Source organism: Lentinula edodes (assembly GCF_021015755.1).
Source record: "Lentinula edodes strain Le(Bin) 0899 ss11 chromosome Unknown C8R40scaffold_7, whole genome shotgun sequence".
Lineage (NCBI taxonomy): Eukaryota > Fungi > Basidiomycota > Agaricomycetes > Agaricales > Omphalotaceae > Lentinula > Lentinula edodes.
This window is the reverse complement of record NW_025764313.1, coordinates 375587-401716: the sequence shown is the minus strand read 5'-3', so window position 1 is coordinate 401716 and position 26130 is coordinate 375587. Positions and strand designations below refer to the sequence as shown.

At 46.5% G+C, this 26130-nt stretch overlaps 9 protein-coding genes across 9 annotated transcripts; 3 read left to right on the top strand and 6 right to left on the bottom strand.

Moving 5' to 3' along the window:
• Positions 1-738: 738 nt before the first annotated feature.
• Positions 739-3996, bottom strand: C8R40DRAFT_1091925 (ABC transporter transmembrane region 2-domain-containing protein). Its single transcript, XM_046227527.1, has 12 exons — positions 3806-3996; positions 3605-3734; positions 3284-3547; positions 3147-3230; positions 2856-3097; positions 2692-2800; positions 2516-2634; positions 2378-2462; positions 1415-2317; positions 1303-1354; positions 1158-1248; positions 739-1096 (listed from the first exon to the last, which is right to left on the bottom strand). The coding sequence occupies exons 1-12, from the start codon at positions 3913-3915 to the stop codon at positions 856-858; spliced, it is 2430 nt and encodes an 809-aa protein (XP_046089333.1). The 5' UTR covers positions 3916-3996; the 3' UTR covers positions 739-855.
• An 802-nt stretch (positions 3997-4798) lies between these two features.
• On the bottom strand, positions 4799-7783 carry C8R40DRAFT_1091920 (uncharacterized protein). Its single transcript, XM_046227526.1, has 4 exons — positions 7460-7783; positions 6915-7411; positions 6174-6862; positions 4799-6122 (listed from the first exon to the last, which is right to left on the bottom strand). Exons 1-4 carry the CDS (start codon positions 7653-7655, stop codon positions 4913-4915), a joined length of 2592 nt encoding a protein of 863 aa, XP_046089332.1. The 5' UTR covers positions 7656-7783; the 3' UTR covers positions 4799-4912.
• Positions 7784-8160: 377 nt separating this feature from the next.
• Positions 8161-9541, bottom strand: C8R40DRAFT_1067268 (uncharacterized protein; the record flags this gene model as incomplete). Its single annotated transcript, XM_046225886.1, has 2 exons — positions 8161-9111; positions 9176-9541. 2 exons carry the CDS (start codon positions 9539-9541, stop codon positions 8161-8163), a joined length of 1317 nt encoding a protein of 438 aa, XP_046089331.1.
• Positions 9542-10369: 828 nt separating this feature from the next.
• C8R40DRAFT_1091916 (uncharacterized protein) lies at positions 10370-10827 on the bottom strand. The gene is made up of 2 exons (XM_046227525.1): positions 10585-10827; positions 10370-10487 (listed from the first exon to the last, which is right to left on the bottom strand). Exons 1-2 carry the CDS (start codon positions 10737-10739, stop codon positions 10484-10486), a joined length of 159 nt encoding a protein of 52 aa, XP_046089330.1. The 5' UTR covers positions 10740-10827; the 3' UTR covers positions 10370-10483.
• A 31-nt stretch (positions 10828-10858) lies between these two features.
• On the top strand, positions 10859-13122 carry C8R40DRAFT_1091915 (Adenosylhomocysteinase). Its single transcript, XM_046227524.1, has 12 exons — positions 10859-10920; positions 10974-11020; positions 11071-11106; positions 11160-11212; positions 11262-11331; positions 11387-11421; positions 11479-11657; positions 11718-11953; positions 12003-12214; positions 12267-12416; positions 12471-12719; positions 12773-13122. The coding sequence occupies exons 1-12, from the start codon at positions 10902-10904 to the stop codon at positions 12777-12779; spliced, it is 1293 nt and encodes a 430-aa protein (XP_046089329.1). The 5' UTR covers positions 10859-10901; the 3' UTR covers positions 12780-13122.
• Positions 13123-13140: 18 nt separating this feature from the next.
• Positions 13141-15223, top strand: C8R40DRAFT_1271145 (uncharacterized protein). The gene is made up of 7 exons (XM_046234047.1): positions 13141-13257; positions 13311-13460; positions 13543-13620; positions 13683-13760; positions 13883-14166; positions 14221-14369; positions 14423-15223. The coding sequence occupies exons 2-7, from the start codon at positions 13332-13334 to the stop codon at positions 15112-15114; spliced, it is 1410 nt and encodes a 469-aa protein (XP_046089328.1). The 5' UTR covers positions 13141-13257; positions 13311-13331; the 3' UTR covers positions 15115-15223.
• A 15-nt stretch (positions 15224-15238) lies between these two features.
• Positions 15239-18280, bottom strand: C8R40DRAFT_833545 (uncharacterized protein). Its single transcript, XM_046236369.1, has 5 exons — positions 16996-18280; positions 16427-16939; positions 16145-16374; positions 15979-16092; positions 15239-15908 (listed from the first exon to the last, which is right to left on the bottom strand). The coding sequence occupies exons 1-5, from the start codon at positions 18098-18100 to the stop codon at positions 15648-15650; spliced, it is 2223 nt and encodes a 740-aa protein (XP_046089327.1). The 5' UTR covers positions 18101-18280; the 3' UTR covers positions 15239-15647.
• An 847-nt stretch (positions 18281-19127) lies between these two features.
• Positions 19128-23059, top strand: C8R40DRAFT_1167627 (ATP-citrate synthase; the record flags this gene model as incomplete). The annotated part of the gene is made up of 9 exons (XM_046231053.1): positions 19128-19140; positions 19187-20508; positions 20561-21727; positions 21786-21954; positions 22006-22147; positions 22206-22370; positions 22423-22529; positions 22584-22735; positions 22790-23059. The coding sequence occupies 9 exons, from the start codon at positions 19128-19130 to the stop codon at positions 23057-23059; spliced, it is 3507 nt and encodes a 1168-aa protein (XP_046089326.1).
• Positions 23060-23417: 358 nt separating this feature from the next.
• Positions 23418-25657, bottom strand: C8R40DRAFT_1067263 (uncharacterized protein; the record flags this gene model as incomplete). The annotated part of the gene is made up of 8 exons (XM_046225885.1): positions 23418-23482; positions 23539-23611; positions 23665-23859; positions 23911-24433; positions 24488-24799; positions 24984-25107; positions 25160-25427; positions 25559-25657. The coding sequence occupies 8 exons, from the start codon at positions 25655-25657 to the stop codon at positions 23418-23420; spliced, it is 1659 nt and encodes a 552-aa protein (XP_046089325.1).
• Between the last annotated feature and the right edge of the window lie 473 nt (positions 25658-26130).

The window sequence follows — 26130 nt, the reverse complement described above, 5'->3', positions numbered from 1 at the left end:
GTTGTTTGCCCTATTCGAAGGAGTATAGTCGATGATTTGGAGGTTGTTTGTTCAACAAAACCACTACACTCAAGACCTCAAGGGAGAGGAACAGAAAAATTCACCACTGATCAGAAAGGTCATCCGAAAAGTATTTGTTGAATTCACCATGTTCTGGTTATCTGGTTGCTCTGAAATTTGATCTGTGGTTCAGCATGGCCTTGCTGTACCCTATCTGCAAATCTGGTGGCTATCAAATGCATTTGGCACTCTGGAGGTCAAGCCTGATGATGACTAGTCTGACCTTGCACTCATTTCCCGGCCTGAAATGTGCTGGCTTGCAGCCGGTGATCCTACTTAGTTGCACCTCTGTGGATGTTTTCTTGATGTTTTTCCTGGAGGTGTTTATGCATGTGTCTGCAAGAGGCTGAAAGCTTTGGTGGTAATACCTAGTCTGAAGAATGAAGATTGGGCTCAAGAGGCATCATGCACATGCATTGTTGAGGTTTTTTTCCTGCTTTTTCCTCAGCAAGCCTGGGAAGTAGATATTAATAATTACCCCCCTGTAGTAGAAATGTGTGTTCCATTACTGTAATCTAAGTAGAGGATGTACAGTATGGTAACCTGGTTGTTCAGGACTCGGACCTAGCCAGTATAATTCAACTATCCTATCCGGAAAAGCATATTCAAAGGATGTAACGTCGAGGCGCGAAACCGAGACAAGCACAGTCAATTCCCTCTTAACCCATATCTCAAGGCCTCATAAACCACACTCCCTTACATATAGAGTGTCGCATAGGGTTTACGGTGAATAATGCAAAATATTTACACTTTATTATACGAAAGTTAATTTTCCCACAACTAAATTGTCTGGTTTCACATCTTCAACAATGTATTCAACTCCTTCAGCCGCTTATCCCACCCATCCACTTTCTTGAGTGTCCGTTCGAGAGAGGCAATCTCCTTGTTGAATCCCAGCCACAATTCTCCTTCGTCTCCTTCGGCTTCGGCCATAGGCGTGAGCACTGCGTCTTGGCCGATATGGGCCAGAGTCCATCGACCGGTGTCATTTCCTAGTACGTTTAACACTTGGGTATGGTATTTCATAAGAGAGGGTCTGTGTACGCAACATCGGACTCAATCTCACAAAATACTTGATAGATTGTTTATAAACTTACCTTAAGGAAATCGTGATTAGAGTGATACCCAAAGATCTTGCATGCTGATACATTCGACCCTCAACATCACTGGACACTGCACTGGTGCATTCTGCATGAAGATGTTGATTAGGAAGAGTCTCCAATGTAAACACGCCGGACGCACCATCCAAAATGGCAAACTTTGGTCGATGATAAAATACCCTGGCCATGGCCATCTTTTATCCATGAACGTTAGGTTCCATTACAATAACGAGGACGGAGCCCGCGCAACTGACCCTTTGTTTCTCGCCACCACTCAATACATCTCTCCATTCCTTCCTCGTACTCCATCCGCCTTCTCGCTCAGGGAGATATGACAGAAAAACACTTTCCAGTATATCCCTAATGTTATTCCCCGAACCGCCTCCCCGAGGCTCAATACTCATATCCTTCTCCAAGAAATCGGCGTAGGAGTCTGGGTAGATGACCTGGTCGAGTAGCGTACCCACAGGCATATAGACTCGCTGGGGAACAACCATCAGCGACTGAGGTCTAAACACCTTGCCGTTTTCGTTAGATGGGCCCCACAAGCCTGCCAACACCCTTGCTATGGCCGTCTTGCCTACCCCATTGCTCCCGGTAATCATGAGATGCTCGCCAGATCCTTCTCGCAGCCACAATGAAAGATCGCGTATGAGGACAGACTGTGATTTAACGTGGACAGATTCGGCCGAATCGGATAATATATGGGACTCGTTGAGCGAGGTCCCTTGAGCAGGAGTCCCAATATCAACGTGTTCTAGTCCTATTATATTATTCGTGATATCACCCGATGAAGACGGAAAGTTGGACCCAGTCGAGACCGGTTTGACTGCGTATAGACTTGAAACGAGCGAGTATAGTCTCTCTGTTACACCAGCAAGCTCTAGGACATCTTTGTAAGCGTACATTAGCCTCCCCCCGGCATCTGCAAGAGAGAGAAGGAGTCTACGGTTGGAGATGTATGTTTCAGTACGTGAAGCAATCACTTCATTCCCGTCGCTCGATGCGGACAGGCTGGAACCCGGATTCGAGCCAAACTGTGCTGCTGGACGACGTCGACGGGTGAACAAGAGAGGCACCGCAATGAGGCCATATCCTGCTGCAGACCAAAGGTATTTGATAACATAATCTTCCGTCCATTCGTATGCTATTCGAATCTCAATACGACGATTTCACTCAGCAGATTGTCGAAACGCAGGACAACATAGTTTACATACCTTGTAAACAGAATTGACGTGCCGTATGAGATTCATGTAAGCTCTGGTCAGAATATCCCTTTCTCGAGCACCTCCATCGTAAAAACTATGGAAGTCGTTGTTAATTCTGAATAGCTGTGTGACAAGACGATTACCCACGCAATCTCCTCGCCTTCTCTTCCAAGTCTGCCCATCCCTGCACGATAATCGCCTTCGAGTTTGGCTTCAACGGCGGATAATTTTCCAAAAGCAGGTGTAACAGCTTTGAGGATGCGCACCTGTATTATTTCATGAGCTGGTATAGCATAACATACTTGAGCACCAAGAGAGCGAACCGTAGCATAATAGGTCCCAAATAGCAGTATTGTACCCCTGAGCCCAAGAGAACGGCTCAATTGGCTGGTGAAAAGAACCAAATCAAGCGTGGGTTTCATGAGATTCCCGCTTTAAGGAATCTTGTCAGCGACGACTGTATAAATAAGAAGTTACTTGAACTTACTACAGACCACTAACACCCTCAGCCCAAGCTTCGATATCTGCAGTGATGTATTGGTCCACTCCCTCGATACTGCCAGCATTACCGGTGTCTTGTCCTTCGCCCAATAAATCCCGTTTAGCACCAACACCAAGTCCAAGTCGGTAATACCTCAAATCTGGGTATTTCGAGAGATACAAGTCATGGATATACCTGGTGAGACGAGTACGGATCCGCAAAGCCAGTGTAGACTGCAAGTGTTTGATCTAGAAATCGAGTGAGAGAAATTCGTGCAACACGTCCAATAAAACAGACCATGACATTCGTGTATGTGCTTGGTACAGCCAGGGCGAACCAGAGTCCCAGTCCACGCAGGAAGCCCCGCGCGTCAGCTCGGACCTATAGGACGATGCCATTAAGCATGTGGAGACACACTTAGCAATGGTACTTACAAGATCTCTTACAATGATACCATCCAATCGTGCCACTGCAACGCTCAGGACTGTGCGAGCGACGAGGAAGAAGGAGTGAACAGCAAGGATGAAGGCTTCTTTGGATTTCCATGAGGGTATGGCTATATGGAACAAGAGAGCACGAAGCGCGCGGACAAATTTGGGGTCGAGGAGACCCTTCGATTTCTTAGAGTCGGAGGATTGAAGAGGAAAGTGTTTTGCATTTGACGCTAGAATATCTGCAGCAGTATCATGTATCGAAACCTAAGTATATTGTTAGTGCTACGTAGAAAGTACTATAGATTTCCTGCAAATGTTTACCTTGGCCAGCCGGTTACGATACGGAACCAACAACGTCTTCGAGCCGTCGCGTTCTTTGATGTAAATCTGCTGCAATACTGCTGTCAGTTCTGCAGCAGACAAACGTTTTCCAGCGGTCGCATCTCTCAACCTGGACATATGAAGGAGTATATCCATCACCATCATGATTCATGGATAATCATCGAGGTTATAAATACAGACCTTTCAAAAGAATCCTTTGGTAAGGTTATCAATCGTGTACGCAGAATGAGAAGGATGAATATGATCTGTAAAAGCCTATTAGATGGTCGAAGAGTGGAAAGAACAGCCATGTACAGTGCCAACCGGCACTTCTCCAACAGGTCAAGTTTGAGTGGAAAAAAATAGTTAAAATCATAACAAAAATAGTTTTGGAATGAAACCAACCAAAAGAATGCTATTCACGTCGAGAAAGAAATATGTTCCGCATTTGGCAATGCTTTCCCACGGTGTTCACTTTCTCGACTCAGAAAAAATCAAGAGTATTGGAGTGATAGATGCATACAAGTATGCAAACTTTCCTTTGGAAGTATTCCTACATGCTCTAATTTCTACTGTTTCCTCAGACATGGCATGCTGTCAAGAAATATACCAGCCATTGCCGTATACCTGTGACAATCAAGCTGGAACATCATGTCCTTACGATGTAGTGACCACGTGTACCTTCCATATATGGAAGGCACCTTCCTAATTAGGCGATGACTAAGCTGGTTCATTTTCGGTCAGTGGGGGTAAAAATAAAAGTTGACCATAGGCTTAGCAAAGCACAAGCCAGGTATATAGATCTTCTACAAGTCAAATGAGCATAATTTGGCTATATTCCGATGTTAACTACAAGCTCTGAAAAAATTCTAAGAATTTGTACTTTTTACGGTTGATCGGGTGATGAGAAGTGCCTGTTGGCACTGTACGAACAACTTCGGAGCGGAGCCAAAATGATGGAGTCCATGTTAGGATAATGCATGTGATTCTGCTCTCAAGCCAATGAGAGCGACCGAGGGGCACAATCAGTAGTGTAAGAGGAACGGAGCTGAAGGAGGAAAGAGATGAGACACTGGCAATCGAATGCAGTTGAAGAAAATCTGAACAAATGCGGCACGACAGAGAAATAAATCAAATAAAAAAGGCAACGGTTGAGCGCTGAAGCGCTGAAGATCAATTTCGCAGAACTCGACTGGGGATTGAACATTTGCACACTATATTATACAACAATAATCAATACTACACTATAGGCTATAGCTACGTGACAATTCCGTGTACAACATGCATTTATGTCAAACGACCGGAAGTTTACACCTTAATATCGAAGGACGAACTTTGCCAACCCTCCCTGTGCTTCTCGACATCAGACTTATGCTTCACTGTATCCTTGAAACTCTTCACTTGATCCTTCCCCTCCTCGAATATCTCTTTTGCCTGCTCAGCAATCTGTTTCGTGTCCGTGACATTTGGCATTGCCTCTGCATCAACATTAACCCCAGTGTCATCTAAAGCTTGGCCGGTTGCACTCCTCAACCTTTTCGACAAACTTTCGGACGCGGTACCATCAGGTCCTTTCTTCTCTCCACTGAGAATTTGAGGCTCCGCACCCATGGCGAACTTTCGCTCCCTTTCCTTATCTTCACCAGTTTCAAGGTCAACTTGTCTCTCCGCCGCTACCACGCCGGTACCAGTGGCTTGCCAGTCGGTATATTGGCCTCTGCGACGAGAATCCAAACCCAACCTTTTCATCCTTCCAACCTCCGACCAGACAGCAGCTCCAATCGATGCACCACTTCCAAGTCCGGTGTCTTTGAAAACTTCAGCCCGCTCAGAAATGTCGTAAGCCAAGCCGTCCAATCCCTCGAATATCTGACGGAGGTGTTCTGCCACAAAACCTTCCAACGCAGATTTCAATCTAAGTGCCATGATGGGCTTGAACATGGCAATCATAACACCATGGTTGGAGTCTTTGATATCCAGTTCGAATTCGTCGGTGATGCGTACATCGAGATGCTCGATAACATGGAAGGCACGGTGTAACGACCTTTGAGAAACGGTTTTGGTGGCGGTAGCAAGAGGTGCGGGCACAGGATGGTTCGTCAGCGATGATCCTGGCGTAACCTTCGCATTCCGGGACGCGGAGCTACTGACTGGAGCAAGAGTCGTAGTGGCAGAGGCAGGAATAAGGCGCATTTTCACATCGACATCAATCCCTTTGGGAGGGAGCGTAAGTGACAAACGTCCTGTATACTCCGCAGGGCCGATAGTGGCAGTTTTATCTTTATAATAGAACGAGATGTCGGATACTGCTAATTGGATAGCCTGAATGCGAATCTGAGTAAGGGTTCCCAACTGCGTTTTGGACTCGGGCTGGACTGGAGCATCTGGTGCAGACGCCGGTGCCACTATGTCGATATCGGTGATATTACGAATGTACATATGAGATGGCAGGAGGTTGAAGGACGACACGTCCAAGTTTTCGAGAACGAGCTCGGACTCGGCATCTTTGTATTCCGTTCTGGAAAATGAGAGTCAGCACAACGTCCCCCACGGAGTAATAATGAAATACCTGGGAATCGGAACATCTTTCATCATACTCAATGCTCGGGGAAGATAGACTCTGAACAAATCTTGCCAAAACCAAGTCAGCTGTTCCACGACAGCTTGCATGCCAGTCTGCGCCTGGTCTCCGACCTCGATTAGACCAGTTTCGATGGCTTCTCCAAGTTTCAGGTGAGCATCCCTCAACCTGTTCAGATCCTCATCACTCTTAAGCCCGTTCTGAATCTTCTGGATCTGGCCTTTCATTGCTTCCACATCATTCTTCCAGGTCCGTCCAAACTCGGAGTCTTGGTCGAGCATGTCTTTCCACCTGATACGAAGATCTTTACGAACACGTTTATTCTCGTCGGAGCGAATGTATCCTGATTCGTCCAAATCGCGATGCAGATGAGTGAAGAAGTCATCAAACCACGAACGCAGATCTTGATCGTCCCGGATATCGACCGCGCACTTGCGAATGGTAGAGACCAGTTTAGAAAGCGAGTCGGTATGCGCAAGACGTGACAAAAGCGTTTCAATCGCCTGCAATGCCTTGGTGATATGTTTATCGGTGGTGTTATCGTCAACTAGCGAGTCAAGAGAAGATGCAGCGTTGGTAGCCGAATTAAATCCTCTGCTGATCCACTTTTGCACAGTACTAAAAAGTGTATCAAGCGATCGATGATACTCTTCGTCGTTCTGGGCACGTTCACACATCTGGAACAATCGTGAATAAATCATACGAATACATGTCATGCAGTGGACATACTTTGTAGAAAGCATTGTGTAACTTGGCCGAAGTACGGTCAGACAACTCTGAAGCTTTAGCGACAGACTTTTGCCCGGCACCGATGACGGAACTGCCAGCGCCCTTAACCGTATCCATGCCATGTTCAAACGCAACCTGTAGATCCTCTTCCTGCTTGAGCCGCTCTTTGTCGCGGCCGAGCGTATCTCTCTTGCCTGACTGAACTTCTTCATCAACCTCTCTCAAGCTGTCCTTTGCACGAGATGCTTGATTTTCAACGACTTCAGCGGCGTCAGCGAGCGAGAGCCGAGCAAAGGAAGTAAAGTCTTCGAAGAGAGAGGAACCCTCGGACGACAAACCCGACCAGATGATAGAAAGGATTGTGCGGATAGATTCACGCGCGTCCTGTGCGTCTTTCAATGCCTCATCGGTGTTTGGTTTGATATTGACATCAACAGATGTGTCGGAAAGATCGCCTTGGGACAGATGCCAAATGGCTTCCTGCAACAGGTTATCCTCTACAGGTCGTTAGAGACTGTTGACACTATCGTAGACGAGTAGCTTACTGTTCTTATGTTCACCCAAAAGTTGATAAGCGGTGGCAACATCGCGAAGACGCTGTGCGACGATATGACCTTGTGTACTGAAGGCGCCATCCGAGATTATATCTTTCTTGAGCCACTCGAGGAAGTTGTCCACTTGATGGTGAGATGGCAATTTGCCAGCGTCGAAAGCAGCGAGTATATCAATGAGTTTATCCATAGAAATTTTGATTGGGATTTGGTATGTGAGATTTCCATTTGCCTGGAGGAGAAGCTTTTAACGAGTCCATTTGACTCTGATGACTCCATGCTGACGCGTTGTTTCAGCAAGAAATCGGAATCCGCATAGGTGACTGCATACATAGCGTCACTTCTTTTGGCACCAATACTTAAGCCGGCAATTCGCGGCCGAAGTATGCCGTGCCCTAGTTGCGAGAATCAGCTTTGGCTCCAGAATCGCGTAAATTACTCAGGTGTGCTAATACAGGTGTGACTGTTGTCAGTCAAGATAGGCAATGATACAGAAGTATTAACGTCGGAATTATATGTATGCTACACTTTATTGTAAATGGTCAATAATAAGATGATAAAATAATAGTTTTCGCAAAAGAATGGAAGATATGCAAATGAAAGCGAATGTGGTTATGAACGTTCATCGTAAAATTAGTAAAATATAAATGTAGCCATTGATTCAACCGAGTTCTCGCAATGTATCTAGTAATCATTCAGATTGGGGTATTACGATGCTGTTCTCCTCTGGCACGTCGGGGATTAACACCAGATGCCAGTAGCCGCTCCCAGTGTTCATGTCCCTCCTCGTGTCCGTCCTCGGACACCCAATCTCCTGTAAATGGATCTCGCTCAAAGTCACCATCTTGGTAACCGTATCGATGTTTCAGAAGCTGAAGCAAAGGATTGCGTAGAGCAGGATCCATTCGCACAGATTCTCCTGGAAGGTAGCTCCCGACCTTGTGTCGCGAGAGACTCTCTTCGAAAAGAGCTTCTTCGTAGGTACAACCACAATTTAATGTATCCTTCGGAGCATTGCGTGGTGGGTAAGCCCTTCGCTCTCTGCGCGAATCATGCCAAGCACACAGTGCGTTACCAGCGCGGTTCAAGGAGCAGAGGTACTTTGTTCGCGCAGTGGTGCGGGCCGCCCAGGAAGCTTTGAAAAAAGCAGAGGCAGGCGGAGAGTAGGGATAGTCTGTGTTTCGTGAGGAAGTACTTGCCAGTTGAGCTTGAAGCACCCTGATATGCTCCTGATCATGGTGGTGTCGTTCCTCAAGCTCTGCTATTTTTCGATGCAAACATTCTACAGAAGCAAGAGAATGCGAGGTTGAATCGTTATATGTCGTTGCATCGCCTATAGGCGTGGTCGTGTCGTCATAAGAATAGATCGCCGTAGATGATGATGGTGTACCAGAAGGAAAACCTCCATGATCTGCGTCAGACGAGTAATGGTATGGTATATCTCCTGCAACTCCGGGATACAGTGATAGATCAGACGTCTCGTTGATTGACATCTGGCTTTGATGCCAGGACATAGAGGCCAATTGGACGTCTGATTGTTGAGGAGACATAGTCACAAATCGTGTATCGGTCCCAGAGGGACCAATTCCGAGTCCAACAGCCCCGTTGAAGCTTGACGAAGAAGCAGAAGATGACCTACTTAGTTGCTGAAACGAGCTCACAGTATTAGCAAAAATGCGAACGCTTTGTCACAAAAACAGTCATCCTCACCGAAGAATTATACATTGCAGACTGGTAGTGAGGACCACCATCCGACGATCGACGTTCGTTCGATCCGGATCGATTGCTCCAGTTATCAAAACCCGAACCAGAAGTGCCAGACATTCCGATTGTATCCTCACGAGACAGTTCAGGATAAGGCCTAATTCGAGGGCTTTCTGACTTAGCCACCCTTTGACGAACAGACTGGGAAGTGAGGGCAGAGGCCGCGATAAATGGAGAAGAGGGAGGTGACAGCAGCGACGAGAATTCCGTATGACTTTCCTCTTTGACTTCAGGCATTTTAAAATCCATAATGCCGTCAGATGCATTGGATTCAGGCCAAGGAAAGAAGTCAGCAGTCTCGCCGGTGTGCATGGCTAAGCAGTGCAAAAGGAGAATAGAAAGAGAGAGAGAAAATATAGATCAAGGAAAACGACCAAGGCTTTAAATGTCAGTGCAATGCATTGCTGCCTGGGGGATAAGATGAGGTTCAAACCAGATCAGATTATCATGTTACTTAGAAGTTATTTCCAGCGAACTGACAACAGGGCAGTGAGGAAGATGATCAGATACGCGACCAGCCGGAAGATCTTGGACTTAAGACTGATTAGAGCGGTAGGACTAGTACAGTGTATCTGATGATCCTCGTCAGATCAATCCATAGCGAAAAATTGTAACAAACTTTGTATACGTGTTATGAATAAACCGTAAACCCTCCGATACTCCGATTTCACTCATCGTTTCCATATGCAAGATTACGCTCGTAGTGACGGATAGCCCAAGAGACAATTAATTGCACTGCAACGCATGATCGGCATAACCTGGACTGAAATGCAAACATTGAGTCATAAGCGCCCGTATGCATTCTGTAACTAAGTAGGAGAGAGAGAGAAAAACGGAGGCATTCAATTTGTCGGAACGGTCCATTGAAGTTATCACTCTGACAACGGATCCTTAAGGAGAGCCTTTGTATCCATAATCATTACCAACACAAAGAATTCCAAAGAGCAGAGCTTGAACTTTGAAGAAAGACGGTGATCAGGTATAAGTTACCCGAGGAGACAGAGAAAGAGTTGCCAAGGGATAGAAACGCGTTTGATTGACAATGACTAAGAAAGATTTCCACACCCAGGTCTTCGACACAAATCACATCCATCAAGTTGACCTAAGAATCCACGCTTGAGTCATGGCGGACTACTCTATTCCAAGGTTTCCCAGAGGGTGGACTAAAATAGCCAATGATTTCGTGAGCATTGACAGTGATGCGAAAGCCAACAATTTCACTTGATGTCAGCTGGGAGTTCGACAACTCCACCTTCATCTACGTTCAGAAATTTTGTCAGCTCGACGGCCGGGAGATCGGGACAGCTAAATCATAGTTATTGAGGGATATGAGATAGCTGATGGAAATAACATACATCCTAAACAATCTGGACAAGGGAAAACAGCGAACAACAGGGCCTTCTGTCTGCGACCGTTCTAATTCGCAGCTGTACTGAATAATCTCTACCATTCGGCATTTTTCAGATCCAATGACAGAAGGTTCTGATTTTGACGAGGAAACAAGAGACATGCATGGAAGTTTTGAACAGAATTTGGTACATATGTAATAGGCGGAACGGAATAAGCAAGGTTGTGGCGTGAGAACAGATAAAACGTGGGACGGTGGGAGGTGCAAGAAAATGAATCGAAAGATTTTTCTTTCCAAAACTCCTTTACATCCTACTCTTCCATCATGGTCTTCAAAGTTGCTGGTGCGTTCAGAACTTCACTCGAGAGTCCTCTATATCAAATCTTGTGCTATCAGATGTATCGCTCGCGGCTTTCGGTCGTAAAGAGATCGAAATTTCTGAGGTTGGGATCACTATCGATTGCAAGTTTCAGAGCTGATGATTTTACTCCAGAACGAGATGCCAGGGCTCATGTACATGAGGGCTAAGGTGACTCACAGTCAAAATAAGCTCTGAATCACCACCGATCATTGCGATTGCAGTATGGACCGTCTCAACCTTTGAAAGGTACACGGATCGCAGGATGCCTCCACATGTAAGCTATTGTATTCATCCATATGTCTTGTTATTCAAAAGCAATTCAGGACGATTCAAACTGCTATCCTCATCGAGACTTTGACTCATCTCGGTGCGGAGGTTACATGGTCGTCTTGCGTGAGTCGAAATCTCTAATGCGATAGCCTAAATTAAGCTCAGTGTCTTTGATTAGAATATTTTTTCCACTCAAGACCATGCTGCCGCCGCGTATGTACTCGTTCGTATCACATATAACTTTAGAAAACTGATCCCGGCCTGTTATAGCATTGCCGCTACTGGCGTCCCTGTCTTTGCCTGGAAAGGTGAAACCGAGGACGAGTACAATTGGTGCATAGAGCAGACTATCAAGGGGTTCTCCGGTGGACAGCCTTTAAACATGATTCTCGATGATGGAGGTGATCTTACCACTATGGTACATGAAAAGTTCCCCGAGCTTCTACCTGGTACGTTCATTCTCTCTTCCCGTAGGTTTTGTTGTCGATCCTTCCCTATCTATATCGCAGGAATTCGCGGAATTTCTGAAGAGACTACTACCGGTGTTCACCACTTGTACAAGGCTTTCCGTGAGGGCAAATTGAAAGTTCCCGCCATAAACGTCAACGACTCTGTTACCAAGTCCAAGTTCGATAATCTGTATGGTTGCCGAGAGTCTCTCGTGGACGGAATCAAGCGGGCAACAGATGTGATGCTTGCTGGAAAGGTTGCCGTCGTTGCAGGCTTTGGTGATGTCGGCAAAGGTGTATGTACTATATCACTCATCTCTACCTATTCTTAAATTTTTTTGCTAGTGTGCTGAATCACTCAGGTCCTATGGTGCACGCGTGTTAATCACTGAGATTGATCCCATCAACGCTCTGCAGGCCGCTATGGCTGGATACGAGGTGACGACTATGGAGGATGCTGCTCCTCGATCCAATGTCTTTGTTACCACCACTGGAAATAGGGATATCATTACTGCCGCACATTTCACTGTCATGCCCGAAGATGCGATCGTTTGCAAGTAAGTCATGTTATTTTCTCTTGATCTCGTAACCCTAATATGATTGTCGCAGCATCGGTCACTTTGACATTGAAATCGACGTAGCTTGGTTGAAGGCTAATGCTAAATCAGTCTCCAACGTGAAGCCTCAGGTAGACCGATACACAATGTCTTCTGGCCGTCACATCATCCTTCTTGCTGAGGGTCGTTTGGTGAACTTGGGGTACGTCTACGCGTAGTTACTTGCGCGGTTGATTTTCTGACGGTTGTTCTGCAGGTGTGCTACTGGACATCCATCCTTTGTGATGTCTTGTTCATTCACTAATCAGGTTCTTGCTCAAATTGCCCTCTGGACTACACCTGAGAAGTTTCCACTCGGTGTCCACATCTTGCCTAAAAATCTTGATGAGGAGGTTGCACGGGCACATCTCGATCATTTGAAAGTGAAGCTTACCACCCTTTCTGAAACCCAATCCAAGTATCTGGATATTCCTGTCAATGGCCCTTACAAGGCTGATCACTACAGGTAACGTCAATCATTTACAAGCTCTATATATGATTCTGAATCTGTGCCTCTAGGTACTAATCATAGTATCAGTAATTGGATGCTGATGGCCTCAACGAGCCCTCGCCACAACCTTATCGGAAGCATAGGGATCTTCAACGTCCTTGTCTCGAGCGGATGCCCTAATATCTGTTCCGTATTATAAAAAAGCTATGCATTGGCAGGGTGCATTGGATAAGAGGACGCCAAGTTTGTCATCGAGGATGGTGGTTGGAAGGAAGAAAGACAGTAGGAAGAGTTTAATACATAGGGCAAGGCCTCAACGAGCCTGTGATTGTAGCATATAGAATCCGCAACTCGAAAAAGTTCCTGTACATACACTGGTACAAACTGATAATCAGATAAATCGTGAACGATGCATAAATGGTGGATTGATCATAAGGAGCCAAGTAACCCTCATCGGAGATTTATGATATGACCATCTTTTGACAGTTCTGTTTGTTCTTCGTTCTCAGCTTCATCTAGGAATTCTGGCTGATCGGTGAGTGCGCACAGAATAGTTCGTACAAGTGGCTTCAATGTACATTCGTGAAATGACTATTTACTCGGTAGAATCAAGACTCATTTGTCAATATGCCTTCCTCCGACGATGGTGCTAGCGTCTCACCACTTGGACCCATAGATCCAGCATCTCTAACAGAAGGAGGCTCTTCTGCTGAGAACGAGAAAGCAGCGCCTTGGATCGTTAGGAAACTGGTTGGGGTATGTCTTGATTTTTTCTGATAATCTGACAACTCTCTAGTAGTTTTGTTGGAAACCGGTTGCTGACTTCGTGTTTGATAAGTCCATGACCGGCCGTATTGTCATGTCTTCGTACGAGTCCCTCCGAGCTGCAGGAACCAGTGTTATCTGTCTTTCACCTGTACGCCCTCACATCTTGGTTTACACAGCTCAGGATCACACTTATTCTTTGTACTTACTTAGTGGGGAGATCAATCTCCCTTGACGCTCCCCTGTATACGGTTTCGGGATATAGCCGTGCATACTGTGATTGCTGCCACGGTGACTTGTTCTTCTTTCTACTCCACCCGTCTTGATACCACCTCGACTTCACTGCCTGAGTGATCATCATCACTCCCCTTTATATAGTGACATTCATACTTACATCAGACCCGTTTTCTTAGGGTGGTTTTGCTGCAATAGCCAGTCCAGTGATGGGACCCGTCAGTGATCTGGTGGTGTCGTCTTTTGGAGATACGATTTTGGTCGAACTCGGTCTTCATGCCGGGTTCGAGCTGACAACGAAGGCTGCCAATGATCTTATTATTGAGCATGGAATCAAGCATGCTATACCGATACATTCCAGCCGATTAGAAACGACTGGCGTAAAAGTCCTGCTCATCACCCTCAAATTCAAGCATACAATAGAAGATGCTGCATTAGGATTTTTTCGTAGTAGTGTTCACAAGTAAGGATACCAGAAGTCTTTCCGTTTATCACTCTCACGTGTTTCATGCTGTAGAGATGCCGATCTTTTTGCTGTGGTGAAGGATTATCTGGCGGTAGAGAAAGGCTGGTTTTCCCCATATCTATTTGCCAGTAGTCGCCGCCCGATCATTCCCAGATCGATGAAGCCTGATGTCGTTTTTTGTCATGGGCCTTTCTTGCAAGGTGAATGGTATAACTTGTTCTTTCTCAATGTCTCAATGCCGACTCTTATTCAGGTGACTATCGGGTCGGGGAGACGCTGTTGAACGAATCTGCATCTATAATAAACTTTTGCCAAGGTCCCACCATACCTGAAGCGTCCCGGGAGACTCCCAAACAGCACTCACTTTCCGACCTCAAAGACTTGAAGATTCCATCCCTTTCGAATGTCTTCTCTCGTTCGCGCACACCCTCCCCGAATCCCCAATTAACACGTTTACCTACACCTCCTGTCCCGCGACGCATGGTAATATTGGTTGTGGGCCTCAAGCCACATCGGAAACTCTGGACAACTTCCGCACGTCCAGAAGAGAGTGTAATCAACTATATTCTTCTCAATGGTTGTCCTGCGATAGTTGTACCTGTGAAAGTCGGCGCGCCACTCATCGCTTGGGATGCCTTGACGTTGGAGCAGTTGTGGGACGTGGAGATTCCGTCGACCGATGATGCGCCTAGTGCCTCAGGCAAATTTGAGGGCATAGTAAATGTGATTTCCGAATTTTTGGATCTCTGTGTGGACTGGGGTCGGATTGAAATTCAGGGAGATAGGGATCATGATCTAATGACTGGTGCTGAACAGGATAAGGATAAGGTTAGAAATGCTTTACGGCTACTTGTTGCTGCTGCAACAAGAAGCAAAGATAGCAAAGAGGTGAAAAAGGAAGTGGACGCTGACAGGGCCGGAATTGCAATGTGGCGAATACCCTGAAAAGTTTACTGTACTCATTCTGTCACAGACTCATTTCCAGATAATGTTGAAATCTGTATGTATAACTATATGGTGTACATTGTCCAATCCAATTTGAGTTGTACAGAAACACAGTAGAACTGTAAAAGAACAACCCAAGCAAGGCATGTGTCCCCGCAGGGAGCAATTTATTCAAGCAATGAGGTGAGATTCATGTCCATTCAAAATTTGAAGTTTTGACGACCATATACTTTGAAAACCCTCACAACACAATACGCAAAAAAATCGAAACGAGTAATGTAGTAGTAGTAGTAGGGTAGTGTGGGAGGTATCGGAAAAATGAAGACGAGATATTAGTTGAAGAAAAGAAGAGGAAATAGTGAATGGTATAGATGCAATGGAGATGGACAATAAGATAGCAGTTGCAATTCACTGAGAATGACCATATCTCCACCACAAATTGAAAGATGCAAACGTATCATCTTATATAAGATATACTTGTGCTTGAGGTGAATAGTAAAGCCAGGAATCACAATGTCGTTCCGATTTTTCATTCATGGCGCTCCGGGTCCTGCCCCACTGCCTCTGCCACCTCCTCTTGTCAACCCAGCAGCAGCTAAACCCCTAGAAGCGAACCCTCCTCCCCCTCGTCCGCGACCACGAAATGATCCACCGCGTTCTGGATGTGGCTGAGAATTCGTAGGTGAGGTAACTGAGTCCGGCGCCGACTGAGAAGCCGCTCGTTCTCTCTGTTCCCTTTCCCTCGTCTCTCGATCTGTAGCTTGTTTCAGTTCTGGGATGTTGCCATTGAGACTCTGTAGAATGTAAGCGACATTGATGAGCAGAGTAAGAAATCTAAATTTTAGCTGGGACAGAGTTACTAACCTGTCCACTTCTTTCTAGCCCCCGTCTCATAGTCTCTTCATCTCCAAACTCGACATAGGCAAGCTTTTGTGCACGACCTGCTCCGGTTGTGTTAGGGAAATGGACTTTGGTAACCTGCAAGAGATAGCATTAGTCGTACAGTAATTAAAAAAATGTTAACACTAACCCCTCCGCCGTCCTTTACGCCTTGGGCATAAAATTCTCTTAACTCATTTTCCGACGTAGTCGCATTCATCCTCATGAAGATCGTCCAAGGATTTCTCTGGGGTCTAGCTGATTTCGGTGTTCGAACACCCCCGGAGAGGGTTCCAGTCACAGACGCAGGCGATTTGAGTTGGTCAATAGGACTCTTCGTATCGTCGATGGTAGCGGAAGCAGAGGCTGGTACGGAACCCTCTATCAAACCCAATGAGCGAACCAATCACGTATAGTTATTAGATAAGCTTACCACCTGCTGCTGCCGCCGCCGCCTTTTCCCTGTTTCGCTCCTTCTTCTCTTTCCTCTTCTGTTTATCCCTTTCAGCTTTCTCCAACTTGGCCGTCTCCTTATCTTTAGCTCCACTCCCATCCTGATCGCCCTCTTTTTCGCCTTTGACACCCTCTTTTTGATCCCTGGGCTCAGAGGAGGGAGTGCCTGTTCCGCTCGCTGCTTTTGATGACGTCCCAGTAGATCCTTTACCTGCCAAGTGAGGCGGCACGGCACGATCAACCGCCTGATTTGAGATAGAGGTAGTAGCAACCGCATTGGTTCTTCCGATGGTATTAGAGCTGTTCGGAGGAACAGGAGCAGGTGTCGCGGGTTTTGAATGGACAGTGGACGGTGGCACTGGGGATACTACTTTGGGTGCAGGGGTGGCAGATTTCGAGGATGGCTTGTGATTGGGAGAAAGAGTATTGCTTGGATTCGCAGAAGTGGGCGTAGCAGGAACAGTAGCGGAGCGGCGATAGGCATAGTTAAAGCCTAGTGATGAAGAGTTCACATAGTGTAGCAATATAAGATGCTTTGAAGTCACTAACCTTGACTTTTCAACTCCGCGCTAACTCTGCCCTCTCTCACATCTAAAATGAGTGAACCGTACGCAGCATCACAAAGATTCCAATTCCAACAATTTTTCCACATCGGCTCATCCTGCGCAGCCAGTGCCTCTTTTGCAGTTGTTACTCCGGTAGGAGCACCGCCCGGCCCTATTGGGGGTGGTATTCTCTCTACGACATTAAGCGCCTTGTCCAGCAAAACTCGCTGATTTTCATCCACGACTACGTCCACCTGAGCCTTAACACTTTCCCAAACTTTGTCAAACGTCTCCTTGCCAAGTAACAACTTCCTGCGAAATCCTTCGTAGTCCGCCAACACACTAAACTCGTTCCAGGAAGTGGAGTAGCGGAAGTGTAAACCGGCACTGATGGTGAGATCGGCTTTACACACTAAGGCAAGCTGGGCAATTATGCCTTCCCGTCCTGGGCTGGCATGTGTGACGAGTAGGCGGGTTTCGGACGGGTCGTGTACGCGTTGGGCCGTGTCGACCAGTTCACCAAGCTGTAGAGTGGTAGTCCACATGGTGCCCTGACCTCCTGCAATGGTTGCACTTCCATCCCCATTATCAAACATTTTATGAGGCACAACAGCCCCTCCAAGACCAAGCAATCGAAGTTTGACGCCCCCCAGGTCGAGCAAATGTGTGGTAGCCTCGTCAAGGATATTTAAATTTGGCACCTCGTATGTTTTAGCCCGGAACTTTTCCATTATAACGATATCTTCACATGCACCCCAAACAGTATACACCGGCACGTTCAGCCTGAGATTACCAGAAAGCAACAAAGGAAATTCAGAAAGAATGGAAATGTCAACACTGTTTCGCAAGGGAGAATTTTGTTGGAGCAAATGTGTCCTTTGCGCACTGGCGACGAGGGGAGAATACATTGTAAGGTGCCTCAGAGTCCTGTCGTTTATCCGGTCGAGTGAAGTTGCTTCGAAAAAGCCAAAATCACCGGTGTGTATGACGGCTACTGCGTTAACTTCTCGGGCCAGGTCGTTTATGGCGGAAAGTCGACCACGGATGTCAGCGATACAGAGAATGCGGCCATGAGCAGTGTCGAATGTTTTGGTGGTGGTGTTGACCATGGTGAGTCGAAAAGAAGGAGGGCAAACTTTCGTATCACGTAATCACGCTTCAAGACTTTTGGCCCTCTGATTTATAATTATACGCGAATGAATTGTGCCCGAGAGCTCAGAGCAATCCCCATTGTCATTAGATTTACTGAATCCAAAATGTAACTCGGAAGCTTGAGGTCTGAGGGTGTACTCCTAAGATAATCAAAGTTCAAACTTCAAACGTTCAAGCCGCAAAGCGCGGCAGGAACTGGCAGGAATCAGGACAAAGAATGTACTAATCACGAACAAACTCGTACGGATTTTGAGACCCAACAGCCTGAAGAATCCAGGAACTTGAAAGCTGTCTTGAAGCTGTCCGCCTCCATCTGCAAGTTTGCTGATGTCTGTCCACTTACAGAAGGCCGCGGATTCTTAGCATATGGAGTTACTGGTTGCGGTATTCAGAAAACATTACAATATATCGTACGAAGATCTATGTCATGAAACTCGAACCCGAGGCACGCGACAGTTGTCAGTAGTCTGGGGTGAACTCGAGGTAAAGGTGAGGCGGTGGCAAGGAAAGACAAGGCTAATACTCAAAAATAGTATCAGCCTGAGGGTTGCTGTCCTTAATCGTACGATAATCGATCAATGTTTGAAAAATTTACATGATGATGTGTATCGAATGGCATTGGCCGAACGGGGAAAACAAATGTGTCTGCGATATCTTACGCCCAGACACCCAGTAGACGACGCGAAAGATATCAGGTTTGCTGCGATGGGGTGAGAAGCGGCCGCATAAAAGACTTGAAGGAATTGGCCGGAGTAACAGTAGGGTGGGACGAAAAGACTGAAGCAAAGGACTGTAGTAGAACCGAGTATATCTATGTACTCTTGAGGCGGATTCGCTTTTGTTTCGCGACGCTGGGTAGAGGACTTCGTGGAAAAGTTTCGAAACTTTGGGGGCAAGTATTGTGGTCACGTGGTATCCAATATTAAAAGTAACCAGAGAGGGTTTAATCTGACCATATTCCCCTCTCTTTTTTCTTATCTCAAAATGTCGTCAAAAGGTAAACAACTTGCTAGATGTACTCGATCTTTACTGATTAACTTTAGCTATCCGGGAATACGACGCAAAGCTCTTGTTGACTTACTGGTTGACGCGCTCCCCGCTGATTGACCCAGCTTTGGAAGGACAGCTGGGTCCAAGCGCGACGGGGAGCGTTCCCAGGGTTGCCCAGATGCTGCTGAATGAAGAGACAGGCTTACTGACTAGCGAAGACGCTTTACCAGCTTGGACTAAGGAGTCTGGTGTCAAATTCGTTGCCAAACCTGATCAACTGATTAAACGTCGAGGAAAGGCCGGCCTTCTCGCACTCAACAAATCTCGTCAAGAGGCTGTAACATGGATTAAAGAGCGTGCAGGAAAAGTTCAAAAGGTCGAGTCGGTCGAGGGTCCTTTGACCTCCTTCATTCTGGAGCCATTCCTCCCTCATCCGGCAGACAGCGAGTACTATGTCTGTATCAACTCCGATCGCTCTGGCGATACTATCCTCTTCACCCACGAAGGTGGTGTTGATGTAGGCGATGTCGACGCCAAGGCCCTCAAGCTGCTTATCCCTGTACCTACTGCTGCAGCCCCACAAACTTTCCCTGGCAAGAAGGCAGTCATTAATACCTTACTTTCTCATGTTCCAACTCAGGCGCGCAAGGATGCTCTCGCAGACTTTATCATTCGTCTTTACAGCGTTTATGTTGATCTGCAGTATGCTTACCTCGAAATCAATCCTCTGATCTGTATGGAAAACTCGGTAGGTAAAGTCGAGATTCATTATCTCGACATGGCCGCGAAGCTCGACCAGACCGCAGAGTCTATCGTGGGCCAAAAATGGGCCATCGCTCGAGACCTGGCCATCTACGAGGGTATTGCTTCCTCTGGCTCCGGCAAAGTCACTGCCGACCGCGGGCCTCCAATGGCATTCCCTGCACCTTTCGGCCGTTCTTTGACCAAAGAGGAAGCCTACATCCAGAAACTTGATGCGTCCACCGGGGCCTCCCTTAAACTCACTGTTCTGAATGCAGAAGGACGGGTATGGACTATGGTTGCCGGAGGAGGTGCATCTGTTGTCTATTCTGATGCCATTGCTGCTGCTGGTTTTGCTAACGAGCTCGCAAACTATGGTGAATACTCTGGCGCACCAACTGAAGGCCAGACATACGAGTACGCCAAGACCGTCATCGATTTGATGACTCGCGGTGCCGTGAACGAGCAAGGCAAAATCCTCATCATCGGTGGAGGTATTGCGAACTTCACCAACGTCGCGGCGACCTTTAAGGGTATCATCCGTGCTCTAAAAGAGTACAAGTCTCCCTTGATTCGCGCCAAGGTGTCCATATACGTACGTCGTGGTGGACCAAACTACCAGGAGGGTCTCAAGGTTTGTACAACGTACAACTGTTGAACTGCTATGATTACTTATCATTGTATAGGCCATGCGTCTCCTTGGTGAATCCCTAGGTGTTCCTATCCATGTATTCGGGCCAGAAACACACATTACGGCCATTGTCCCCCTCGCCTTAGGTCTTGTCAAAGCTGGCGACACCGCTGCTCCCAAATCCGTTTCACAAACCGCCCCTGCCACACCTCCAGCTAAAGCTACTGAGATCGCAGCCGAGAATCCCCCTGTTGGGTCTATTGGCCCTGATGGCGAACGTACCCAAATCAACGACCAAATCGTTCACTTTGATTCGGTCTCAACATCATCAGCAGGTCGTCCATGGTACCGTCCCTTCGACTCGAACACGCGTTCCTTCGTGTATGGTCTACAGCCCCGTGCGATCCAGGGCATGCTCGATTTCGATTTCTCGTGCGGTCGTTCGACACCCTCTGTCGCTGCGATGATCTATCCCTTTGGTGGTCACCACATCCAAAAATTCTACTGGGGCACCAAAGAAACTCTTCTTCCCGTGTACACATCCGTCGACGAAGCATTCAAGGACAACAAACACACAGATGTCGACTGCGTTGTCAATTTTGCCTCATCTCGTTCCGTTTACTCCTCCACCATGGACATGCTCCGCCACCCTATTCATTCTCAACGCATCAAATCTATTGCTCTGATCGCCGAAGGTGTTCCAGAAAGACACTCACGCGAAATTCTTTATGAAGCTCAGCAAAAGGGTGTATTGATCATCGGACCTGCCACTGTTGGTGGTATCAAGCCTGGTTGTTTCCGTATCGGTAACTCGGGTGGTATGATGGACAACATTATCGCGTCCAAGCTGTACCGCGCCGGTTCAGTGGGATATGTTTCTAAGTCTGGTGGTATGTCGAACGAGTTGAACAACATTTTGTCCTTCACCACCAATGGTGTTTATGAGGGCATTGCTATTGGTGGAGACCGCTACCCCGGATCGACATTTATTGATCATCTCTTAAGATACGAGAAGGACCCAGAGTGCAAGCTCATGGTGTTGTTGGGAGAAGTTGGTGGTGTGGAAGAATACCGTGTTATTGAGGCTGTCAAGCAGGGCAAGATCACCAAGCCGATAGTTGCATGGGCCATTGGCACCTGCGCTGGGATGTTCAAAACGGAAGTCCAATTCGGTCATGCTGGGTCCCTCGCTGGATCTGATGTTGAGACTGCCGAAGCCAAGGTGTGTATATCGTTCTTGCAAAAATTTTACCTTTCAAATCTTTACTCTACATTTCTAGAACCGTGCCATGGCCGCTGCAGGTTTCATCGTTCCGCCAACTTTCGAGGATCTTCCGGATACCATATCCAAACTCTACCAGTCTCTGGTTCAAAAAGGAACAATTGTGCCTCAGGTTGAAAGGGATCCACCAGTGATCCCGATGGACTACAAGTGGGCTACTGAACTGGGTATGTTTTTTGATGTTCCTGAACCTATCCTCTAACCCTATGTCTTACTAGGATTGATCCGTAAACCCGCTGCCTTTATCTCAACCATCTCTGATGAACGAGGGCAAGAACTCTTGTACGCTGGTATGCGCATCTCCGACGTCTTCAAAGAAGACATTGGGTTAGGAGGCGTTGTGAGTTTGTTGTGGTTCAAGTACGTCCCTCTTGAATCTTTGTCATATCAAATATTTACGGCCTGTATCTTTCGTCAGACGTCGTCTGCCTATATATGCCACCAAGTTCATCGAGATGGTCCTCATGCTGACAGCCGACCATGGTCCCGCTGTCAGTGGTGCCATGAACACTATTGTCGCTACCCGTGCAGGAAAGGATCTGATTTCAAGTTTGGCAAGTGGTTTGCTGACTATTGGTAGTCGGTAAGTGTTTGGGTATGCTCAATTCTGTCTGTAATTAAACAATGTCTTGTAGCTTTGGAGGTGCCCTTGATGAAGCTGCTTCCATGTTCACTAACGCACGTGACCGTGGCTTGACCCCAAGAGAGTTTGTTGACCAGAGCAGGAAAGCGAACAAACTGAGTACGTCTAGGATATTTCTTTTGTAAATACCACTAATTTTTGTCTTTCTCACAGTTTCTGGCATTGGACACAAAATCAAATCCGTCAACAACCCGGATTTACGTGTGGAACTCGTAAAAGAATACGTGAACAAAAACTTCCCATCACACTCATTGCTCGACTACGCGCTCGCAGTGGAAAAGGTAACAACGAGCAAGAAGGACACTGTGAGTTTCTACTCGCTATCTCTCGTCGCCTCACCTAATGTTGGTTGTCCCTAGCTTATCCTCAATGTCGACGGTTGCATCGCGGTCTGCTTCGTCGATCTCCTTCGGGATTCAGGCGCATTCACCCCCGAGGAAGCAGAGGAGTACATCAAAATCGGTACTCTGAACGGTCTCTTTGTCCTCGGTCGTTCCATCGGTTTCATTGGACATCATCTCGACCAGAAACGTCTCCGTGCACCACTCTATCGCCACCCCGCGGACGATATCTTCATCAACATGGCGGATGTGAGTCAGCCGAGAGTCTTAGGAAGGATGCAGCAGTAGAGAGTCCAAAATTTTGTTTTATTCCTGTTCAAATCTTGGTTCCAAAAATTTTGCATCCTTGTTTCGTTGCTCAACACATACCGTTTTGCGTTATCACATAAATGTTACAACCATCACATCAATATATAGAATAATTCGCTACGTACAGTCTTGCTACAATGTGACGATTTCATCTCAATTTCGCGCCACCCCATATCTCAGTCCGTTCCCTCTCTTCAATTCAGTGGTAATTCACAAATGGTATTTATACGGTTCCGATTGACTGGTTCATATACGCATGATCTTCCTTGACCTTCAACACGAAACAACGCTAACACAGAATCCGTGGAAGCCTGTGTTAAGCACAGATTGTTAATCGTCAATGTATGCCGGACAGCCCAAACTCAAGATATCGATCCCCCGGATTACATCCTCCAATTATATCTGTAGAGGAACGATGATAAATAAGCAATGAGGACCCAAATTTCCGAGATACTCACAGATGTTGTAGAATTCTGTTTTTGTTACAGAGGGTAATGCATCCGGGCGAGCCCCTAGGGCAACCCCAAAGCGCTAGAAGTAACATAGTCAGAAAGATAGTGGAACGAAGTATCACCGCGGCTTACCTTTGGGTAAATTCGGTTTCTGGGCCTCAACTGAAGCTTGTATAGCTTCGGAACATTACTGATCCCCTCAGAATTAAGATGATCTTGAAATTGTTTGTGGTTATCAAGGAACACATCCACATTTTCAAGAACATTATAAAATGTAGGAGCACGTTGAATATCACCATTCCCAAGCAAAGTTCGAAAATTTACTCCCTAGGTGATTGTACAAATCAAAATAGGAAATTCGTATGAATTCAGACGCACCAGCATTGAAGAAGTTCTTTCTAGAAGCACTTTCACGTTTGTGGAACCTTTCAAGTTGAGCCCCATCCCTTCACCCATCATGCTAAATGAAGCGCCTGGTCGTTTCATCACCCAGTTCATGAGATACACAAGAACGACAGCATGCTTATTCTCTCGATTGAGAACAGCAGACCAGTCTTGCAAAATACTAGGGATGCCTGCATAGTCTGCTATATTGGATGTCTCGATACGGTCAAACGCCGGGTTGATCCCGAACAAGTCAGGATTCAACTCTCCCTTTTGAAGTAGCCCAGAAGCGACATGAGCATCAAGTTGTGAAACATGTATATCTATATGGAATTTCTCGACACGACGGGCAAATTCCGTGAATTGGGCTTTGACGTGAAAGAAAAGGCATCCGTAGATATCAGCATGGTCAAGACCATAAGCTTGTCCGGTCTTCAACACTTCGTTGACATCCCAGCTGGATAGTGGGTTTGCATTGTCCATGGTAACCCATTTTCCCGAAGCAGTGAACAAGAGCCTAAAAAACGGCAGTCTTAACGAAGATGAGGACGAGGCCAAGAAAGACACGTACCGATTAGGGTCTTGGAAGGTTTCCGAACCAACATGGTCGGCGAAGTGTAGTAAAACTCCACTTTCACGAAACCGCAAGAACGATAGACGATGGGAAGGTTGCAAACCAGACAGGTATCGATCACGGTAATCTACTCGATGAGGACTCAGCATGACGTCGTGCATAGCTTTGCGACTATCGTTAAGTGTGTGTGTAGCCCTAAGCATGGCAAGTGGCTCGCCGAAAATTTTGACAGCAGATTGTGCAATAGATAAGCTCCCAGCTCCTCGTATCGGAAAGGATTTCTTGCGTACATCATTCGGGCTTAATCTGCTGATAAACGATACGAACATGGGCGATTGATACACGGACATGACATCGCCGTAGACTGTTTTTATGCATTGAAAGAGCTCGGAGGAGTCGGATGAGCGAAGCGCGAAGCGCGGCAGAATACATGAGATGTACAGCGGTTTCTGCAGCAAGCTCAGGCGGATTGCCATGTCGCAAGAGGGCGTACAAGATAAGAATATTCCTAGTGCTGACAAGATCACTACGGTCGTTCAGTAGAATTTTGCAGTGACCTTCGTAGTTATCTGGAAGACCATTGACCGTCATTACCATATTCCGTATATCACCTGAGGCTGAAGGATAGAATATTTCAATCGTGATTCACGTATAAGCAGACATACTTACCGGCGAAGCACAAATTGAAATCTTTATCGACACTTTCAAGAACCCCTTCGTTGTGTTCTAGCTGGAGACAGTTCACTGCCGGTGTGTTTCCCCAGAGATACTCTGGAGCCCAATGAGCCCCGAAATGTGATTGAGTATCACCCCCTACGAATGCTGGTGACCGATTTTCAGTGATCCAAGCGGGCTTCCAATCCAGACGGTTGTAAGGATGCTTGCAATACTTTTTGTGAGAAGACCAATGCGCTTCTTGGCATTGTCTAGAGCAGTACTATAAGAAAGAGATAGTTCTATGATAGGCAAGCTGTAAGTAGCATGGATGCGTACTCGAACCAATCGACACTGGAGAAAAGGCGCATTCAATGAACTATAACTTTGCCAGTTTTATAAGAGACCACGTACGTTTGAGCAGGTAAGAGTTCCTCGTCTGTTACAGATTACTGAGTTCGAGCATGATAGCAAGACAGAGCATTTCACGTCGCGCGAAGATTTTATTGGCATCTGGAGAGAACGTTGCGGTGAAGACTAGCAAAACGTAGAGCTTGAGTGAATGATTGGCCGCAATACTTTATACAAGCACAAGAATTGAACATGAGGCCAAGCTTAATAGACGTCGATGAGGCGTTAGAAAAATCGAATTTGTCTATGCATGTCCACTAGAACTTAGAAGTCAACAAAAACAGTTAAGAACGTAAATGAGTCGTCGATGAGGCGTCTTGAGGCGTTGGAATAACGTCTATGCATGTCCACTAGGATTTAAGTAGGATTTAAGAAAAACAGTCAGGAATGAAAATGCAAACAGGATATGGAAAATAAGGGAAGGAAACAACCAATTAAATCGACTCTGCATACATATGCGTACATGTATGTACATGCGTGGTGGAATTACACGCACGAAGTTTCGTCGAGGATTCTTTATGTCCGGGCCGGGGCCGGGGACCCCCGAATAACTTCTACCTAAACGCCCATCGCCA

Excerpts from the sequence above, each read along its gene's own strand:
- C8R40DRAFT_1271145 (XM_046234047.1), top strand. The coding sequence starts at position 13,332 with ATGCCTTCCTCCGACGATGGTGCTAGCGTCTCACCACTTGGACCCATA. Across the intron at positions 13,761-13,882 it reads ATACTGTGATTGCTGCCACG|GGTGGTTTTGCTGCAATAGC; the intron begins GTGACTTGTTCT and ends CCGTTTTCTTAG. Across the intron at positions 14,167-14,220 it reads TTTCGTAGTAGTGTTCACAA|AGATGCCGATCTTTTTGCTG; the intron begins GTAAGGATACCA and ends TTCATGCTGTAG.
- C8R40DRAFT_1091920 (XM_046227526.1), bottom strand. The coding sequence starts at position 7,655 with ATGGATAAACTCATTGATATACTCGCTGCTTTCGACGCTGGCAAATTG. Across the intron at positions 7,412-7,459 it reads TTTGGGTGAACATAAGAACA|AGGATAACCTGTTGCAGGAA; the intron begins GTAAGCTACTCG and ends AACGACCTGTAG. Across the intron at positions 6,863-6,914 it reads TACACAATGCTTTCTACAAA|ATGTGTGAACGTGCCCAGAA; the intron begins GTATGTCCACTG and ends CGATTGTTCCAG.
- C8R40DRAFT_833545 (XM_046236369.1), bottom strand. The coding sequence starts at position 18,100 with ATGGTCAACACCACCACCAAAACATTCGACACTGCTCATGGCCGCATT. Across the intron at positions 16,940-16,995 it reads CGCGGAGTTGAAAAGTCAAG|GCTTTAACTATGCCTATCGC; the intron begins GTTAGTGACTTC and ends CTTCATCACTAG. Across the intron at positions 16,093-16,144 it reads GCGTAAAGGACGGCGGAGGG|GTTACCAAAGTCCATTTCCC; the intron begins GTTAGTGTTAAC and ends TATCTCTTGCAG.
- C8R40DRAFT_1091925 (XM_046227527.1), bottom strand. The coding sequence starts at position 3,915 with ATGGCTGTTCTTTCCACTCTTCGACCATCTAATAGGCTTTTACAGATC. Across the intron at positions 3,098-3,146 it reads GCACATACACGAATGTCATG|ATCAAACACTTGCAGTCTAC; the intron begins GTCTGTTTTATT and ends CTCGATTTCTAG. Across the intron at positions 2,463-2,515 it reads AGAGAAGGCGAGGAGATTGC|TTTTTACGATGGAGGTGCTC; the intron begins GTGGGTAATCGT and ends CGACTTCCATAG.
- C8R40DRAFT_1091915 (XM_046227524.1), top strand. Across the intron at positions 11,954-12,002 it reads TTGGTGATGTCGGCAAAGGT|TGTGCTGAATCACTCAGGTC; the intron begins GTATGTACTATA and ends TTTTTTTGCTAG. Across the intron at positions 12,215-12,266 it reads GAAGATGCGATCGTTTGCAA|CATCGGTCACTTTGACATTG; the intron begins GTAAGTCATGTT and ends TGATTGTCGCAG.
- C8R40DRAFT_1091916 (XM_046227525.1), bottom strand. The coding sequence starts at position 10,739 with ATGTCTCTTGTTTCCTCGTCAAAATCAGAACCTTCTGTCATTGGATCT.